Source organism: Lepus europaeus, chromosome 18 (assembly GCF_033115175.1).
Source record: "Lepus europaeus isolate LE1 chromosome 18, mLepTim1.pri, whole genome shotgun sequence".
Taxonomy (NCBI): Eukaryota; Metazoa; Chordata; class Mammalia; order Lagomorpha; family Leporidae; genus Lepus; species Lepus europaeus.
The window spans coordinates 20,761,736-20,782,057 of NC_084844.1; the positions used below are offsets into that span (position 1 = coordinate 20,761,736).

At 49.5% G+C, this 20,322-nt stretch overlaps 2 protein-coding genes across 3 annotated transcripts in view; both read left to right on the forward strand.

Moving 5' to 3' along the window:
- Positions 1 to 6,333, forward strand: part of ACLY (ATP citrate lyase) — a 45,540-nt gene extending 39,207 nt beyond the window's left edge. For both annotated transcript variants that reach the window (XM_062175024.1, XM_062175025.1), the window contains 6 exons: positions 1,111 to 1,261; positions 1,375 to 1,518; positions 3,102 to 3,215; positions 3,897 to 3,979; positions 4,555 to 4,631; positions 5,352 to 6,333. In XM_062175024.1, coding sequence (XP_062031008.1) covers positions 1,111 to 1,261; positions 1,375 to 1,518; positions 3,102 to 3,215; positions 3,897 to 3,979; positions 4,555 to 4,631; positions 5,352 to 5,446 — 664 coding nt within the window. In that variant the 3' untranslated portion in view covers positions 5,447 to 6,333. The remainder of the gene's footprint in view (positions 1 to 1,110; positions 1,262 to 1,374; positions 1,519 to 3,101; positions 3,216 to 3,896; positions 3,980 to 4,554; positions 4,632 to 5,351) is intronic.
- A 902-nt stretch (positions 6,334 to 7,235) lies between these two features.
- KLHL11 (kelch like family member 11) lies at positions 7,236 to 20,217 on the forward strand. Its single transcript, XM_062216366.1, has 2 exons — positions 7,236 to 7,780; positions 14,533 to 20,217. The coding sequence occupies exons 1-2, from the start codon at positions 7,236 to 7,238 to the stop codon at positions 16,112 to 16,114; spliced, it is 2,127 nt and encodes a 708-aa protein (XP_062072350.1). The 3' UTR covers positions 16,115 to 20,217.
- The last annotated feature ends 105 nt before the right edge of the window (positions 20,218 to 20,322 follow it).

The window sequence follows — 20,322 nt, forward strand, 5'->3', positions numbered from 1 at the left end:
TTTCTTGTTTGTTCATGTTTATTTGGAAGGTGGAGCAACAGAGAGAGAAAGACACAGAGATCTCTTGTCAGTTGATTTACTCCCCAGATGCCTACAGCTGCCAGGCTGGGCCAGGCCAGAGGCAGGGACTCCTTGCAGGGCTCCTGTGTGAGTGGCAGGGACTCAGGACATCGTCGGCTGCCTCCCCCGGGCATCAGCAGGAAGCAGAGGCGGCGGAGGCGGGACTCCATCCGGGGCGCTCTGATCTGGGATGCAGATATCCCAAGCAGCAGCTTAACGCACTGCTAACCCCACTGTTATTTATTTGAAAGAATAAAAGAGAAAGAGGGAGAGACAGATCTTCATCTACTGGTCCACTCCGAGGCTGGGCCAGGCCAAAGCCAGGAGCTGGAAACATCTGGGTCTCCCACATGGGTGCAGGGTTCCAGGCACTTGGTTCATCCTTCACTGCTTTCCCAGGTGCATTGGCAGGGAGCTGGATCTGAAGTGGAGCAGCCGGGATACAAACCAGTGCCCATGTGAGATGCTGGTATCATAGACAACGGTTTAACCCGCTGCAACATAGCACCAGACACCCCACTCCTCCCACTGTTTAAAAACAGTATTTGATAGCAGCAAAGCCGAGAACTGCTGTAAAATCAACAGGTTTGGGATGGACGTTTAGCCTAGTTGTTAGGCTACAAAGATGCGCACATCCCGTATCAGAATGCCTGGGTTGATACCCAGCTTTGATTCCTCACTCCAGCTTCCTGCTCCCGTGGACACACGGAGACAGCAGTGATGGACTGGGTCCTTGCCACCCATGTAGGGAACCTGGATGGAGTTCCTGGCTCCTGGGTTCTGCCTTGGCCCAACCCTGGGCCACTGGACATTCAGGGAGTGAACCAGTGGACGCAAGCTCCCTCTATCTGCCTCTTAAAGCAACCATTAGGAGGTTTTGCCTTGTTGTGTGATCAGTGTAGATTTGGACTGGCAGTTCGCTGTCCCTCAGTTTTCCAGGCAGAGAGGAGCAGCCGGAGCTCGGCTTGGTCAGTGCCACCCCGACCTTTGTTCCTCCTCACCTTTCCTCTCCTCTCGCTCTCCTGCCACCCCTCGCTCACCCTCCTCCAGGTTGCCCAAATACGCGTGCCAGTTCATTGAGATGTGCCTGATGGTGACCGCCGATCATGGGCCCGCCGTCTCTGGGGCTCACAACACCATCATCTGTGCTCGGGCTGGGAAGGACCTGGTCTCCAGCCTCACCTCGGGGCTGCTCACCATCGTAAGTACCGTGCCCCCGGGAGGTGAGCGTCGTGCAGCAGGGTCCTGCTCTGGGGGCTGTTCAGAGCGCACTGGATGGGTTTGCGACACCGCGTGTGCTTGTTTCTCCTCCAGGGGGATCGGTTTGGGGGTGCCTTGGATGCGGCAGCCAAGATGTTCAGTAAGGCCTTTGACAGTGGCATCATCCCCATGGAGTTTGTGAACAAGATGAAGAAGGAAGGGAAGCTGATCATGGGCATCGGGCACCGAGTGAAATCCGTAAGTTCTCACTCTCCTCGAAGGGTGAAGCCACAGAGGGCAGTGATGGGGAGCGCCAGTGTAGCCGGGTGGATCCGAGCTCTCCATGCCAAGAATGCAGGGCGCTGAGCAGGTTGACAGTGCGAGGCACCAGGCAGCTGTCGTTTCCATGTCATAGCACAGATTGCCCTTAAGCCAGTGATTTGTGTATTTTGAGACTTTTTGGAAGACAGAGTTAGAGAGAGAGAGAGAGAGAGAGGAAGAGATCTTTCATCTTCTGTTTCACGCCCCAATAGAAGGGGCGCAGCGGCTGGGGCTGGGCCAGGCCAAAGCCAGGAGCCAGGAGCTCCATCTGGGCCTCCCACGTGGCTGGCAGGGACCCAGGCACTTGAGTCTTCTGCTGCTTTCTCAGACACATTAACAGGGAGCTGGCTGGGAAGTGGAGCAGCGGGACTTGAACCAGAGTTCACATGGGTTGATGGTGTCACAGGCTGCGGCTTAACCACCATGCCACAGCGCCTGCCCGGCTTAAGCAGTCTCATCGTGTTCATCTGTAGTTGGAAGAGATGGTAGAAATGTGGTAACTTCAGCTTCCCAAATGAACTTCACAGGAGGAACCACTAAGGCCAGGGTTAAGGGGACATACCATCAGCCCTGGCTGAATAACGCTGCAGTTACCCAACAACTCCAGACGTCTCAGGCTTAGAGCAGCCACGGCCTCTCTGGTCACTTACACCATGCCCACTGGGCCATGGCCCTGTCTTCTGTCACCTGCGCCGAAAGAGTAGCCGCTCGCAGGTCCCTTTGCCCTGGGCTCCTTGGCTCTTGCGCCAGAAACCTCATTGCGTTGGACACTGTGCTGGTGCAGGTGGGCACAGTAACTCGGTCTAGCTCCGGAGGGTCCTGCGTGTGGCCTAGGACAGCCCTTCGCAGACAACTAAGCACTGGGCAGTCTCCCGTGAGCTCTGTGGGATGCCCCACCTCTAGCGCATAGCAGATGTCTTTCCAGTCTGCAGCTCAGGGTTGCTCCTGGGATACTGCTAGCCCTGCAGTGCTGCCCCCTGGTGTCTGCTGGGGAGGGAGCGGGTCTCTGGTGTCAGGAATTAGGCTGAATAGCCAGCCTCCCTCTCCCACAGGTGAGGTCTCTTCATGGCTAGGTAATTTCATGATAGACCTGGAGGTCTTTCCACAATTTGGGAGATACTTTGCTGCCCCAGTCCCAACATGTGCTTGCTCAGTGTAGAACTTCGTTCCAGCCAGACCCAGCCCCGGAGCTAGTGTTGGAGCCTAAGACCTGGCCTTGCAGACAGAGGTGGGCCCAGAACACCTGAGCTTGCAATGCTGTGCACCTCCCCCAGGCTCCCTTCCTTCCTGCTAGCGTTCAAGAGAGAACCTGCAAAGGTTGTTGGGGCCCCTGTGGGATTGAGAGGACTTTAGCAACGTTCAGCCCCACTGCAGTATCTGGTGGTGCACGTGGCTCGGCCCCGGTGTCATCTCAGGGGAGAGACCCATTCAGTCTGCCCCCTGCGACACGAGTAGGAGCACGCCTGTGGCGGCAGTGTGCGAGCGAGCGAGCTCCCTCAGAACGGTGGGTCCCTTTGCAGATCAACAACCCGGACATGCGCGTTCAGATCCTCAAGGACTACACCAGGCAGCACTTCCCTGCCACCCCGCTGCTCGATTACGCCCTGGAGGTGGAGAAGATCACCACCTCGAAGGTAGCCGCCGGAACCCCCCCATGCCCTCAGCCTGTGTCGGGGAACTGGGAGCAAGGCTCTGGCTTGATTGTGCAGTCAAAACTCAAACCCACTTTACGGTCTGGGAAATTGTTAATCTTCTGTTGCATAAGTGAATTCAGCAGATGGACTAAACGGCAGCCAGGCGTCAGATCCTTCGGGAGACCCTGGGAATTAAACGGAGACATGGTCTCAACCAATGGGGCTGTTTTGGTGGGAGGTTATCTTTTAAATTTTATTGTTTTTATGATTTTATTTATTTGAAAGGCAGAGTTAGAGAGGGAGGGAGAGCAAGATGTACCATCCCTGGTTTACTCCCCAAATGGCTACAACAGCCAGGGCTGGATCAGGCTGAAGCCAGGAGCCTTGAGCTTCTTCTGGGTCTCCCACGTGGTGCAGGGGCCCAAACACTTAGGCCATCTTCCACTGCTTTCCCAGGCCATTTGCAGGGAGCTGGATTGGAAATGAAGCAGCCAGGACTCGAACCAGCACTCGTGTGGGATGCTGGCATTGCAAGTGGCAGCTTAACCAGTTGTGCTACCCTGCCAGCCCCTTGGTGGGAGGTTTTAAAATAGTGGTCAAAATTTATATTAATAGTTATGGTGACAAAGAAAAACAGTGAGAAATCATATGTAACTGCGATGACTTTTTTACCCTCCTCAGAAACCAAATCTTATCCTGAATGTAGATGGCTTCATCGGAGTTGCCTTTGTAGACATGCTCAGGAACTGTGGGTCCTTTACTCGGTGAGTACTGCAGCCCTTTTCTCTGTGTGTGTGTGTGTGTGTGTGAGGTAAAGTGATAGAGGAGGACACAGAGCAAACCCTTCCAGCAGCTGTTCACTCCCCAAATATCTACAACAGCCAGGACTGGGCCTGGCCAAACCAGGAGCCAGGAACTCCATCTGGGTGTTCCACGTGGGTGGCAAGGGCTTCCTCCCAGGCACATCAGCAGGAAGCTGGACTGGAAGTGGAGTAGCTGAGACTTGAACCAGGCACTCTGGTGTGGGATGTGGAGTTCTGGCCTGCGGTGCCAGCGATGCCTGCCCCAGCTGTTTCCCTCTTGACAACACCGATTAAGTTTTGTTTTGTTTCCTCCAACTATAGACGTCAGGCGTGATCATGAGGGAGAATTTAGAAAATATGAAAAGGTATAAAGGTGATAATGAAAATTGTCTCTAATCTTACCACCCAGAGTTCTTTTCTGCTTGGAAGCCAAAGAGCTGCTGCTCCCTGGGCAGCTAGATTGGAGGCGCGCTGTCCGCCGGGAAGAAGGGGGCTTCTGAGCCCCTTACAAACCGCCTTGTGCCTGTGTGTTGCAGGGAGGAGGCTGACGAATACATCGACATCGGGGCCCTCAATGGCATCTTCGTGCTGGGAAGGAGCATGGGTTTTATCGGTGAGTTCCCACTGTTTCCAAGGGTTTGTCCCCAACCCACATGGTTCCACTGCACCATGTGAGCCAGCAGTCGGTTCCTATAAAAGAGAGGTCACATTTTCTCAATCACTGCTTTCAAGTCTTCCTATTTTATATAGGATTATGTACATATGTATTCATTCATTCATTCATTTGAAAGGCAGAGCCACAAAGAGGGGAAGAGAGAGACACAGAGATACCTTCCATTTGCTAGATCATTCACTAGATGCCTGCAATAGCCAGAGCTGGGCCAGGCGTAAGCCAAGAATTCCATCCGGGTCTCCCACATGGATGACAGGGGCCAAAGTACTTGCGCCACCATCTGCCGCCTGTGGGGTGCGTTAGCAGGAAGCCTCATCTGACATGGAATAGCTGAGACTGGAACCAGGCACTCCCATAGAGGACGTGGGCATCCCAGGCTGTGGCTCAACTCACCGCGCCACAGTGCCCGCCCCTCAATACTTCCTTTCTTTGACTTCCCCCTTATTTTTATGTTTGGTCCTTTGTTCCTAGAAATGATTTCTGATTGCCAGCCCAGGAAAATTAAATTAACTCGTGTTTCCTGTTTGCTCAGGTCCAGCTGGTCAACCAGTGGAATGGCTCTGGCTATACATTCCCATTTCTTTGATTCTGCCTTTATGTGGATCAGAAAGAATTCTCCTTGCTCAATCTCTCCCTCACCAAGCGTTTGTTGCTTTTTAGGGCATTACCTTGACCAGAAGAGGCTGAAGCAGGGGCTGTATCGTCACCCCTGGGATGATATCTCCTATGTTCTCCCGGAGCACATGAGCATGTAGCCGAGCCAGGAACCCGACTGCAGTGGAGTGAAGACGGGCACTCCTCCTTGGGAAACCGCGCGGACAGCCGGCAGCCGAGCCTGCTCCGGGACGGGGCTGGGACAGGGACAGCCGCTGGTGTACACACTGAAGACCAACCCCCTTGGGCTGACAGCCATTGGGACCACACAAAGAAGCTTAACTATTTTTTTTTTATAAGCATAGAAATAAAGACCAAGCCAATACTTCTGACATTTGCTCTGCTACTTGCTGTATTTATTATATGGACGCATCTCAGTACTGTCAGCGTAGTCCTCCTGTAGAGCATTCCGATGTTGCTTTCTTTTTCCATTAGTTGAAAAGATTTTTTTTTTCCCTTGGAGGAAGGAAATGAAACTTTGTGAGACCCCTGGGTGCCACTATACCTTTTGAAGCACCCTGATGTCTTATTTCTCCACTTTGCTCTCTTCCTCCTCGTATAACATGAAGAACATTATGTATTAGTCTGATTTTTAAGGACCTTTGTGTATGTTATATGTTAAGGATTTATTTAGTATCCCACTGAGATGTTCCGCACTGCAGACAAAAATCTGCTTATGTCAGCGGGGGTGGGACCATTGCATCCTTAGTCTTTGTCATAAAGTATGTGGAGTAGTAACTTAAAATGTAAAGTTGTAACATACATATGTTTAAAATGAAACCAGGAAGCAGAAAGCTGTGAAATGTCTTGTGTCTTACGTGCTCTGTATTTATGCTCCAGTGTGGGTCCCCGGACTCATCCCGGCTACTTTGCATCTGTAATCCACTAAGATGTCGGGCAGCTGCCACCTCCGTGTCTCCTCCGTGTTATCACAGCCTGGTGGAAATAAACTATCCAGTAACAGAGCACACAGCCGGCTCCTGTCTTCCCTGTCCTTCCACCCCAGTTCCTCTGGACCACTTTCTAATAGTTTCAGTGCATCTGCTGTTTAAAACGCGCACCTGCCTCTGCAGAAGAACTGAGATGGATCAAAAGGCTAGCTTCGAAAAAAGAGCAGCCAGAGCCTGGCTCGGGAGTGACCCCGTCCCCCACTGTGCGCTGCCCCACTGGTGTCCCCCTGGCTCTGGGCGGCCTGTCTGCCTGCCCACTGGAGCCCCTGTTCCCTCCCTCGGGCAGAATGGAGCCTGGAGTGGCGACTGATCTAAGGTTTTAGAAGAGAAACTAGCCCGGAGGTAAACTCATCCTCTATCACTTGCCCGGGGCTCCACCTTAAATCCTTTTAAACCGGGAGCCAGCACCTGCAGTGCCGGCATCCAGTATGGCCTGGGAAAACAGGGGAGGATGGCCCAAGTCCTTGGGTCCCTGCACCCACATGGGAGACCAGAAGAAGCGCCTGGCTCCTGGCTTCGGATCAGCTCAGCTCCTGCCCATGTGGCCATTTGAGGAGTGAACCAGCAGATGGAAGATTCTAGCTCTACCTTTCAAATTAATAAATCTTTTATAACAATCTAGTCATTGGAAGCAAAAATCCTATATTACCACCCTAGGCTAATTTTTGTGTGTGATTCAGGTAGTCTTCGCTTTGCAAAGTGATGGTGAAAAAGAGCCCGCTACTCCAAGCCCTTCGCCCACCGGCGGCAGAGTGGGACCCCCTGGGGCTTAACCAACCCCGCCGGGAGAGCGCGGCGGGCGAGCCCGAGGCGGCGCATGCGCGGCGGGCGGGCGCCTGGCTCCGCCCCGCGCGCACTATTTAATCCCAGAATCCCTCTGTGTCGCACCAGAACGGCCGCTTCGTTCCGAGGCTGCGGGGCCGGGCGCGGCGGCGTCAAGATGGCGGCTGCGGCAGTGGCGGCGGCGGCTGCTGCGGCGGCGGCTGCGTCCCTTCAGGTGCTGGAGATGGAGAGCATGGAGACGGCCGCCGCCGGCTCAGCAGGGCTGGCCGCCGAAGTCCGGGGCAGCGGCACGGTGGACTTCGGGCCCAGCCCGGGAATCTCGGCCATGGAGGCTAGCGGGGGGGATCCGGGCCCGGAGGCCGAGGACTTCGAGTGCAGCTCCCATTGCTCGGAGCTGTCCTGGCGGCAGAATGAGCAGCGGCGCCAGGGCCTCTTCTGCGACATCACCCTGTGCTTCGGCGGCGCCGGAGGCCGCGAGTTCCGGGCCCACCGCTCGGTGCTGGCCGCCGCCACCGAGTACTTCACGCCGCTGCTGTCGGGCCAGTTTTCCGAGTCCCGCTCGGGCCGGGTGGAGATGCGCAAGTGGAGCTCGGAGCCGGGGCCGGAGCCCGACACGGTGGAGGCCGTTATCGAGTACATGTACACCGGGCGCATCCGCGTCAGCACGGGCAGCGTGCACGAGGTGCTGGAGTTGGCCGACAGGTAGGCGGGCGCCGCGGGCCTGGCGAGGGCCGTGCGGACGGGGAGAGGGGGGCGCGGTGGTGGCGGCGGCATTGCAGCCCACCCGTGTCCGTGGCCAGCGAGGACTGGCTGCGCAAAGATGGGGGACGCGCGGATAGCGCAGAGACCTCGGGCGGGATGCACGCTGCTGCCTTCGCGGAAGAACTTGAAAAATCCAGTAAGGCGGGATCTGGTGGGAGAACGGGAGAAGGGCGCCCGAGGCGGCGGAGTCAGGAGTCTGGATTTTACTCAGCCTGAGCTACGGAAATGATCTGATGTAAACGCTTAAAAGAATTGCCCTGCGACTCTGCAGAGTGGATTGTAGGCAGCGCGAGCGGATGCTCCAGAGAGCGGTTGGGAGGCAGGTGGATGCCAGATGTGGGTTAGGGGAGGAGTTTGTTTTGCATCATCGCGTTACAGAGTCGTTACTTGAACGAATACCTGCTGGGCACCTCGGATGCGTCAGATCCGACCCTGGGTTCTGAGATGCTGGGGACTGAGCAGTAAACAAAACTGACAAAAGTCCCTTTCCTTATCGCTGTTAGGTTGGTAGAAGGACAATAAATCAGGACGCAGCCTGGTGGATGATGGTGGTGAAAAACAAAGCCTGGGGGAGGGGCGCGTGGACGGGGCTGGTGCAGAGGAAGTCTGTTGTCTTCTGAAGACGTTTTGCAGAGAACTGAAGGAGGAGAGCTAGGTTGTTCCAGAGAGGGGACCAAGTGCAATGACAGTGACCCAGAGTGGGGCGGATCTGTCGGTGGGAGAGCAGCAGCTGCTGCTGTGGCTGCATCTGAGGGGTGGGGGTGAACCGCAGAAGCCTGGGGGGGGGGGGCTGTAGATAAATTACTTGAGAGGTAGAGGTAGAAGAGAAGTAGGGGGACGGAGCAGGCAGGACTGAATGTCTGGAATTCTCTAGAATGTGGAAGAGGGGCCAGCAGAGGAGACTGATCTCTTGGAATCCTCGAGAAGAAGGCTGTCAAAGGAGGTAGCAACCAGTCGTGCACCCAGCCCTGAGCCGTCCTCCGTCCTCCGACGTCTGGTTTTGTTGACAGGCGCCAGTGGGTCTTGTTATAAGGAGGGTTGGAAGGGTGCACATGTTTCAGGGGCAGAGGGACTGCCTTTCCCCTCCTCCGTGCTGGAGGCGCTAGACATGTTTGTGTGCTGATGAAAAGGATTCAGTGCAGCAGGAGAAATCGGTGTTATGGGCGCAGGGAGAAAATCGCCAGAGCAAACTCCTTGGAACCAGGAGGTAGTCAGACTGCGATCCGGAGGGCAGAGTGAAGGGTGCAGCTGCAGCAGGTGAGGCGGTGGGAAGCTGAAGTTTGCTGAATGAAAATGAATACGGGGTGGGTGCTGTGGCACAGTGGATTAACACCCTGGCCTGAAGTGCTGGCATCTCATGTGGGCGCCGGTTCGAGACCCGGCTGCTCCACTTCCCATCCAGCTCTCTGCTGTGGCCTGGGAAAGCAGTGGAAACTGGCCCAACTGCTTGGGCCCCTGCACCCACATGGGAGACCCAGAAGAAACTCCTGGCTCCTGGCTTTGGATCGGCCCAGCTCTGGCCATTGCAGCCAACTGGGGAGTGAACCATGGGATAGAAGACCCCCTCCCATGCCTCTCTTCTCTCTGTGTAACTTTTTGTTTGTTTGTTTTGTGACAGGAAGAGTTAGACAGAGAGACAGAGAGAAAGGTCTTCCTTCTGTTGGTTCACACCCCCCTCCCCCAAATGACTGCTACAGCCGGTGTGCTGCACCTATCCGAAGCCAGGAGCCAGGCGCCTCCTCCTGGTCTCTCATGTGGGTGCAGGGCCCAAGGACCTAGGTCATCCTCCACTGCCTTCTCGGGCCACAGCAGAGAGCTGGCCTGGAAGAGGAGCAACTGGGACTAGAACCCAGGGTACCGGCGCCACAGGTGGAGGATTAGCCAAGTGAGCCATGGCACTGGCCTCTGTGTAACTTTGACTTCCAAATAAATAAATAAATAAATAAACCTTTAAAAAAAGAAAGTGAATACAGAAGGGTCATTGCACTCGGGCTGTTCTATCATGTGAAACTGTGTTTTTCGGATTTGCCCCCTTTAACGTTTCATTTATTTTTACTCACTTAAAGGGGGAGAAGAGAGAACTCTCTTCCATTTTCCAAGTGTCCTCAACAGCCAGGGCTGGGCTGACACCAGGAGCCCAGAACTCCATCCAGTTCTTCCACATGTGTGCAAGAACCCGAGTACTTGAGCCATAACCTGCTATCTCCCAGGGTGCGCATTAACAGGAAGCTGGATCAGAAGCAACCAGGGACTTGAACCAGGCATTCCGATATGGGATAGGTGGATCTCCTCCCGCCCACCCAGCCAAACCAACTATGCTCTGTTACTGATCTTGCTTACCTTGCAGAACACACTTGTAAGGATCAGAGTGAATAGGATGTGCCTAGCACGATGCCCCTCACATGATAGATGTCTAGTATATGATAGCTGTCTTCATAAAGCCGTACTTGCAAACATCTGAGGGAACATGTCTCAGAATTAGCTGTGGGGCTGGCCCTGTGGCATAGCAGGTAAAGCCACTGCCTGCAGTGCCAGCATCCCATATGGGCATCGGTTCGAGTCCTGGCTGCTCCGCTTCCCATCCAGCTCTCTGCTATGGCCTGGGAAAGCAGTAGAAGATGGCCCAAGTCCTTGGGTCCCTGCACCCACATGGGAGACCCAGAAGAAGCTCCTGGCGTTGGATTGGTGTAGCTCCTGCCGGTGAGGCCAATTGGGGAGTGAACCGGCGAATGGATGACTTTCTCTCTCTCTGCCTCTCCTCTCTCTGTGTAACTCTGACTTTCAAATAAATAAATAAATCTTTTTTTTATTTTTTATTTTTTTTATTTTTTGACAGGCAGAGTGGATAGTGAGAGAGAGAGACAGAGAGAAAGGTCTTCCTTTTGCCGTTGGTTCACCCTCCAATGGCCGCCGCGGTAGGCGCGCTGCGACCGGCGCATCGCGCTGATCCGATGGCAGGAGCCAGGTGCTTCTCCTGGTCTCCCATGGGGTGCAGGGCCCAAGGACTTGGGCCATCCTCCACTGCACTCCCTGGCCACGCAGAGAGCTGGCCTGGAAGGGGGGCAACCGGGACAGGATCGGTGCCCCGACCGGGACTAGAACCCGGTGTGCCGGCGCCGCAAGGCGGAGGATTAGCCTAGTGAGCCGCGGCGCCGGCCAAATCTTTTTTTTTTAAAAAAAAGAATTACCTAGAGTTGTCTGCCAAAAATAAGAGCTCAAAGCTGCCTGGGATTGGTGATCTTGGCACCTAGACATGTCTGAGAGCCACTAGAGCCCTTGCCATTCCACGTGGTCTCTGTCGTACATTCCCTTCAGAGGGTGAAGGGAGCCTGTCTTGCTCATCTTTATGTTGAGTTAAGATAATTATTAACTGCAGGAGCCCTAATAACAGTTACGGAGCTGATGAAGTCACCTTTTATATAAGGTTCTTCTCAGTTCTAAGGACTTACTCTTTTTAAGACAGTGGTTTCAAGTTGGCCACCCTCAGGCTGAATGCTGCCACATTTATGAATTAGGCTGAAATTACTGTGGGTTGTTTTGCTTGGTTTTTTTTTTGTTTGTTTTTGTAATTTAACTGTAAGTGAACTCAGGGAGGCAGGTAAGGTCTATTCAGCTCATGCTCAGCTACCTTATCTTTTTTATTTAAAAAAAAAAATTAAGATTTATTTATTTATTTGAAAGGCAGAGTTACAGAGAGGCAGAGGCAGAGAGGGTGAGAGAGGTCTTCCATCTGCTGGTTCACTCCCCAGATGGCTGCAATGGCCAGAGCTGCGCCAAGCCAAAGCCAGGAGCCAGGAGCTTCTTCCGGTTCTCCCATGTGGGTACAGCGGCCCAAGGACTTGGGCCATCTTCTACTGCTCTCCCAGGTCATATGGGATGCTGGCACTGCAGATGGCAACCCTACCCACTACACCACAACACCGGCCCTGCCACCTTCTCTTATATTTTAAACCTACACTGTCCCACATAGGTATCTTTTGTTTTTTGGTTTTGTTTCCCAGCTTCTGCTTTGCCATCCCTGGTTTAATGAGAAGCCAACTAGGGCAAAGCCCCTGGGCACCCACCTCCTCTGGCTGCCTAGGAGAAAGCTGTGGTGAAGACCACAGCTAAACCCACACGAAGCCTAGACTGCCAGCCTTGAACTATGCACTTTTTATTTATTTTAAAGATTTATTTATTTATCTAAAAGTCAGAGTTACACAAAGAGAGAAGGTGAGGCAGAGAGAGAGAGAGGTCTTCCATCACTGGCTCACTTTCCAGTTGGCTGCAATGGCTAGAGCTGCGCTGAGCCGCAGCCAGGAGCCGGAGTCTCTTGGGAGTCTCCCACGTGGGTGCAGGGGCCCAAGGATTTGGGCCATCTTCCACTGCTTGCCCAGGCCACAGCAGAGAGCTGGATCGAAGTGGAGCAGCCAGGATTCGAACTGGTACTCATATGGGATGCTGACACTGCAGGCGGCAGCTTTATCAGCTACGCCACAGCACTGGCCTCACTGTATTTTTTATTAAAAGATATCTTCCAGAAAACATTATGTAATTAAAAACTCCATTTTCTGTAAAATGTGCATAATATATATCAAACATAAACTATGATGTAATGTTTTAAAATACATTTTATATAAAATTGTGATTTCTTTTAAAGATTTATTTATTTGAAAGGCAGAGTTCCAGAGAAAGAGAGATCTTCCATCTGCTGGCTCACTCTCCAAAATAGCTACAACAGTCAGGACCAGGCCAGGCCAGAGCGAAGAGTTTCATCTGGGTCTCCCACGTGGGTGCAGGGGCCCAAGCCCTTGGGCCATCTTCTGCTGCTTTCCTAGGCACATTAGCAAGAAGCTGGTTTGGAAGCGGAGCAGCCAGACCAGGAAACAGGGCCCAGATGAGACGCTGGCATTGCAGGTATCAGCTTAACCCACTGCACCACAACATGGCCCCATGTTATATGCTTTAAGACATGCTTTCTAATTGGGAGAATTTCCACATGTTGTGCATAAAATAAGAAATTTGCACAAATCATATGCTCTCACTGCAGTCAGAGACCTGCATTGTGCTGAGGCAGGTTAAGCTGCTGCCCTGGATGCCCACATCTCATATCGGCATGTGGGCTGGAGTCGTAGCTACTGTGCTTCCAATCCAGCTCCCTGTGAATGCTCCTGGGAGGCAGCAGATGATGGCTTAAGTGCTTGGGGCCCTGCCACACAGATGGGAGACCCAGATGGAGTTTCTGGCTTCCACCTGACCAAGTCCTAGCTGTTGGGAGCCATTTGAGAAAATGAACCCTGGGTTCACCCACAGCAGGTTAAAGCCTCAGCCTGCAGCACTGGCATCCCATATGGGGCCATTTTGAGTGCCAACTACTCCACTTCCAATCCAGCTCCCTGTTAATGTGCCTGGGAAAGCAGTGGAGGATGGTCCAAATGCTTGGGCTCCTGTACCCATGTGGGTACAGGCAGAAGCTCCTGGCCTCAGCCTGGCCCAGTCCTGGTTGTTGCGGCCATTTGGGGAGTGAACCAGTGGGTGGAAGACCTCTTTCTCTCACTCTACCTCTCTGTAACTCTGCCTTTCAAATTAAAAAAATAAATAAATAAAAGGTGAAACAGATATGGAAGATATATCTGCTTTGCCTTACAAACAGATCTTTTTTGAAAATTTAAAAGAATATTTTAGCATTAAAACTTTTCAAAATGAAACCACATAAAATACGCACATTTGGGGGCAGACATTGTGGCATAGCAGGTTCAGCTGCCACCTGGGATACCTGCATCCTATATTGGAGTGACTGGGTTAGAGTCCAGCCTCTGCCTCCCATCCAGCTTCCTGGGAAGCAGCAGGTGGTGGCAGAAGCAGTTGAGTGCCTGCCATCCACATAGAGACCCAAATTGAGTTCCTGGTTCCTGCTTTCAGCATGGCACAATCCCAGCTGTTGTGGGCATTTGGTGAGTGAGCCAGTGGATGGGGGATCTGTTTATCTCTGCCTTGCAAATAAATAAAAAGTCTTCTGTGTTTTCACCCTATTGACAGTTCTTGAGAAAAAATAAATTTTCAAATGTTCATTTTTATAAGCTTATTTACTTTGTGTATTTGTGGTTTTTTAAAAGATTTATTATTTGTTTATTTGAAAGACAATTACAAAGAGGCAGAGAGAGAGAGAGAGAGAGAGAGAGTCTTCCATCAGCTGGTTCACTCCCCAGATGGCCGTAACAGCTGGAGCTGTGCCGATCCGAAGCCAGGAGCTTCTTCCGGGTCTTTCACATGAGTGCAGGGGCCCAAGGACTTGGGTCATCTTCCACTGCTTCCCCAGGCCATAGCAGAGAGCCAGATTGGAAGTGGATCAGCCGGGTCTTGAACCGGTGCCCATATGGGATGCCAGCACTGCAGGTGATGGTTTTACCCGCTACGCCACAGTGCCGGTCCCTACTTCGTGTGTTTGAAAGTCAGGGCCATGGAGAGAATGAGAGATCAGCAGAGCTGGGACTAGAACCCATGCCCTGATAAGGGATGCAGGCATCCTAAGCAGAGGCTTAACCATTCACTCTGCCAGACATCCATCCCCTTACTTTTGACTGACACGTGTGCTTGCGTGTTTTTATGGAGTATGGGGCAATATTTCAATGTATGTATGGAGCATAAATTGATCAAATCAGGTAATAAACATTTCCATTCACTTATTTTTTTCTCTTGCTCTTGATTTTTAGGTTCCTCTTAATTCGTTTAAAAGAATTTTGTGGAGAATTTCTTAAGAAAAAACTCCATCTTTCAAATTGTGTGGCCATTCATAGCTTAGCTCACATGTACACCCTGAGCCAGCTTGCTCTGAAAGCTGCTGATATGATACGGAGAAATTTCCACAAAGTCATTCAAGATGAGGAGTTCTACACTTTACCCTTCCATCTCATTCGAGACTGGCTTTCGGACTTGGAAATTACGGTTGATTCTGAGGAGGTTCTCTTTGAAACAGTTTTGAAGTGGGTTCAGAGAAATGCTGAAGAAAGAGAAAGATATTTTGAAGAACTTTTTAAGTTACTCAGATTGTCCCAGATGAAACCTACCTACCTTACTCGGCATGTCAAACCAGAGCGGCTCGTGGCCAATAACGAAGTTTGTGTCAAGTTGGTGGCCGACGCAGTGGAGAGGCACGCTCTGAGAGCTGAGAATATACAGTCTGGCACCTTCCAGCTTCCCGCTTCTCATGTCTCGTTGTTACCTCGCTATGGGCAAAACATGGATGTGATTATGGTTATTGGAGGTGTGTCAGAGGGAGGGGACTATTTAAGTGAATGTGTGGGATATTTTGTTGATGAGGACAGATGGGTAAACCTACCCCATATTCATAATCACCTTGATGGACATGCTGTTGCCGTAACAGAATCCTATGTGTATGTTGCTGGATCGATGGAGCCAGGGTTTGCCAAAACTGTGGAAAGGTATAACCCAAATTTGAACACATGGGAACACGTCTGTAGTCTAATGACGAGAAAGCACTCTTTTGGACTAACAGAAGTCAAGGGGAAGCTCTACAGCATTGGAGGACACGGCAACTTTAGTCCTGGCTTCAAAGATGTCACTGTTTATAATCCCGAACTCGATAAATGGCACAACCTAGAATCCGCACCAAAGATTCTTCGAGATGTGAAAGCGCTCGCCATTGAAGACCGGTTTGTGTACATTGCTGCCCGTACTCCTGTGGACCGGGACACTGAAGACGGCCTGAAGGCTGTAATTACTTGCTATGACACAGAGACACGACAGTGGCAAGACGTGGAATCTTTGCCACTTATTGACAATTACTGCTTTTTCCAGATGTCTGTGGTCAATTCGAACTTCTATCAGACAGCGTCATGCTGTCCTAAGACTTATTCTTTAGAAAACGAAGAGGCAGTGAGGAAAATTGCCAGCCAGGTGTCTGATGAGATCCTCGAAAGCTTGCCTCCGGAGGTCCTGAGCATTGAAGGAGCCGCCATTTGCTATTACAAAGATGACGTCTTCATTATCGGAGGCTGGAAAAACAGTGACGACATTGACAAACAGTACCGGAAAGAAGCCTACCGGTACTGCGCTGAGAGAAAGAGGTGGATGCTGCTTCCTCCCATGCCGCAGCCGCGATGTAGAGCCACCGCGTGCCACGTGCGGATCCCCTACCGCTACCTGCATGGCACTCAGAGATACCCCATGCCTCAAAACCTGATGTGGCAGAAGGACCGCATCAGACAGATGCAAGAAATACATCGGCACGCCCTGAACATGCGGCGAGTGCCAAGCTCTCAGATCGAATGCTAGGTTCTCGAATACGTGCAGCTTAAAACTGGCGTCCGTGCTTCAGGAGGCTGAAGCTATCCAGACTGTTACTTGAAAAAGTATGTCCATAACTTATTTTCTGCCTGAACTGATTCTGACCCCGTATATAGGAAGTATAGTTAAGACTGAAGAGTGGGAAGTTCAAAACTGGTAACGTGTTAGCTTGCGATCTTTATCAGCTTTGCTTTTTGTATGTGCTGACCGAAGAAGAGCTTATTAAAGACAAGTGGAAAAACTAGGTCTAGTTACTTGGCTGTTTTTCTGCCAACGAGTTAGAAGTCCTTTGTGTAAGGGACTTATGTTTTGAACATGCTTTATGCACCATTTTTGTTTGCACATTTGCTTTGATGCTTCTATTCATTTCTTTTGGAATGGTTGGTTTGGACAAGGTCAGAATCGAGCCCTCATCTGCAGGAGGTGTGTGCAATAGCAAGACTGAAATTTGAAGGAAAAAGCACAATATTTCAGCAAGATGATTTCAGAATGTTTGCATTGGCATTTTGTTGTGTGTGTTTATCTAGAATTGCTATTTTGTTCATTTCTAGAAGGAGGTGACTGAGGAGATGTTTGTGATTGGCTCATGCTTTTTTAAAAATATTTTTCCTTAAATATATTTCCTTAACAGCTTATGGACTTCAGGTCCTTTCTCTGAGATGATGTAATTGGTGACGTGTGAGCTGATTCAGTGCAGAGGAAATCACATATGTGCAATGTGTTTAAAGAGGAAAAGCATTAGAACAGGTTGAGAGATCAGAGGCATCTGAAATTTAAAATCACTTTTTACAGCAGTTGCAGGCTCCAGGATATGTCAATGAGTATAAATAATGCCTATGACAATCACCACTCAATGCCTTCCATTTTAAGTTTTGCTCTACTGCATATTGTGTAAACTCTTCATCATTCCTTCCTACAAGAAACTATTTTTTCAAAATGGGAGAGAAGTAACAGTTTAGAGAAATATTGCTGAAGAAAAGCCTTATTATTTTTGGCCTTGATTATCTTAACGTTTATTCATTGCCATTGACTTCTATCGGAATTTTGCCTGAGCCTATGATACCTAAATTTGGGTGTATAATTTATGCTCTTAAAAATTTATCACCATGGTTATCTTTATTTTTGTGTATTTTTTAAGAGATTAATTAATTTATTTATTTGAAAGGCAGAGCAACAGAGAGAAAGAGAGAAAAAGATTTTTCCATCCACTAGTTCACCTCCCGTATGGCCACAGCAGCCAGGTCTAGGCCAGGCTGAAGCCAGGAGCCAAGAGCCACATCCTGGTACTTCACCGGGGTGGCAGAAGCGCGAGCACTTGGGCGGTTTCTCCTGCCTTGCCTGGCACATCAGCAGGAAACTGGATTGGAAATGGAGTAACTGGCCCTTGAGCCAGCACTCCAGTGTGGTATGCTGGTGTTGGCAAGCGTCGGCTTAGCCCGTTGTGCTAGGATGCTGCAGAGCGTTCTTCTGCTTCTCTTACGCACTCCTATGCTTTATTGTGGGCTAACCCTCAGGTTAACTCTTTGAGCATTCATTTAGTCTAAAGGACCCCTAACAGTTTGCAACAGGGATCCACTGCATTTTTCTTGTTGCTTAAATTAGACATTCCAGAATACTGTTCACAAAGTCAAATTCCAAACACAGTGATTCATTACAGTTAACCTGATTAGTTGTGTGATGAAACTTCAAAGGAAAAAAGCACAACCAGAAATTTTGGCTTGTTGTATGCTGCAAGACTGTTAATGTTCTCGTCCTTGGATGGTATACTAGAGCTTTCCTGAAATTTCTAAATTGGTATCTCTACCCAGGACAAGAATTTTTAATGTGTTGGGAATATGCTTCATTTAGCCTAGATTCGGGTGGGAAACTGCCCAGCTATTTCTACATAAGGATACGTTATCCTACCCGCCCTCCCCACCTCTTTCTCAGTTTCCCTTTCTTTGTAGTAACCTCTTAGCAGCCGTTTGTACTGTGGGCAGCTCTGATTCTTAGTTATGGCAGATCTTTGGAAGCGAGATGGAATCATCTAATGAGGCTCATGGGATGAAGGTCTCATTTCTGATAGACTATGCTGGCACACTTCTTCACTTGGCTGTGTTCAAGTAATTGAATATCTCACTAAGATGCCAGTTTTTATCCTAAAAGGTGTAATATGTTTTGTTTTGGATTATCTGGTCTCAGGGTTGTCTTCTGAGATTATCATGCCCAGTTTATTTGTAGAGTTTTTTTCCCCACATGATGTGACAGAAATTCTAACTCAAGATTGAGGTATAATCTGGTTTGAAAAACCTGATCAAAACTTATTTTTTAACTCAGCAGGCAGCATAGGCCATGGCTGAAAAGAAGGGGTAAGTCCTTCATTGCATGACGTGTGCAGAGTCTCCTGACTACTGAATGTCTGATTTTTATATTTGAATTCACATGTGTGACTTCACATTAATAACTTGTGCTTCTGTAATATCCTGACTAACTTGTTAATAAGGAGAGAAGCCAGATTTGCTTAAATCTGTTCAAGACTGACATTCTGAAACTCAGTTTAAACTGGAAATAACTTTTTAGAGTATTTGAGATGGTTGGTCAGGCCTAAAATAGCTCTTTTGAAAGCTTGAATATTGTATTTGGCAATTTAATCTATTAAAACACAGCTTAGTGTGTGTGCAGTTAAGCTAACGTTAATGTTACTGCTTTTTCTTGGGTGGAAGAGAGAAAGAGAGGACTTATACCAAAAAGGAATAACTGTACATGACTTTGAAGGAGGCTATGTGGATCTCAGAATGTGTACCCTTTACCTCCCCTGCCGCGTGTTGAAAACATGTGATGTGTGTCGAGAATGTCAGTCATGAGTGTGGTGTTTCACGTCTCCCTTGCAGTGCTGCATGGTTAGACTGTGTATCCTGATCCTCACCTTTTTTTTTTTTTTTTTTTTTTTTTTTTTGCTGTGCAAGTTTAAAAAACATATCTGCTGAAAACTTCTAAAATTCATTGGTAAGAGTTGTGTTTGTTTTGATTACCTGCTTTTGTGGGGTATTTCTGGGACCAAACAATTGAGCAGTATAGGACAGAATTTGGAAGTGAAAGTGTCTCTGGAAGATCTGAGTGCTTTGTGTTTTAAGCCCTTTAGGCAATTTCTAGGGCACTCTTTTTTCCCCTTTCTCTTGACTAGTGCAGCATGTGGCTCGTTTGAAAAAACTTCACTTTCTGCTCTTAATGCTAATACCAACACTATACTATTAATAGACTAGTGAGCTGAATTGTGTATTTTAGTTACTTGATATCATCAAGCATAACTGAAGGGACTTTTTGAATACTTGCCTCAAATTAAGCTTCAATTAAAAGGGTATTTGTTGTCCACATTTCGTGTCTTTGAAAATACACAGTAATGTTAAGCAAATACTCTGCCTACACTAGAAAAATAGGGTGCTTTAACTGTAGACTATTTAAGAATTCAGTCTCTCCTTAACTGTCAAACATTTTGGCCCAGTTGTTACTTCAGTTTGTTACTTTTGTGAATGTGAATAGTCTGTTTTTGTTGTTGTTACAATGATTACATTATGACATGTCTGGTCTTTGGAAACAAAACAGCTCATAGTCGAATGATGTAACACAATAACAGTAACTTGACATAGGTCATTTAGCTTCCAGGAATTTAGTTAGCCAGCTGGCCCAGTTGCTGCTTTGTTGATTACCTTTGTGGTGCTTTTGTCTACCCTGCCCGGCTCCTCCTGCTGTCTTACCTGGAAGCACATACATAGAGCTCTTGTTGAACTTGACCTCCTGCATCACGTACTTGTGAGCTGTAGTGCTTGCTAGACGCTTGAAGATCTTGCCACCTGTGTGCTAGGGCTCGTTGAGTTATTTGTAAAATAAATACTTAGTTTGAGTTGGTTACAGTGAATTTTGGGGCCAGCAGTACACAGGCCCCTGTTCTACTGAAAATGTGTTCCTGTCTTCCTGTAAGTCAAGAGTTGTAGTATTTAGAACACTTTGAACCACATTGTAAAATAGCCTGTTTTATGTTGCTGTAGCTGTCTTGTTCTGTGTTAAAGATACTAATTGTCTCAATATGAGTTTTAAATAAACATATTTCTGTAGAGCTGGCTGCACTGTGATTTTTTTCCCTTTAATTATGCAGCTGAATGTAGTTGCCTTCTTCCCTCCTGCTCCCTCATTCATCCAACCCTTGACTCCCTTAAGTT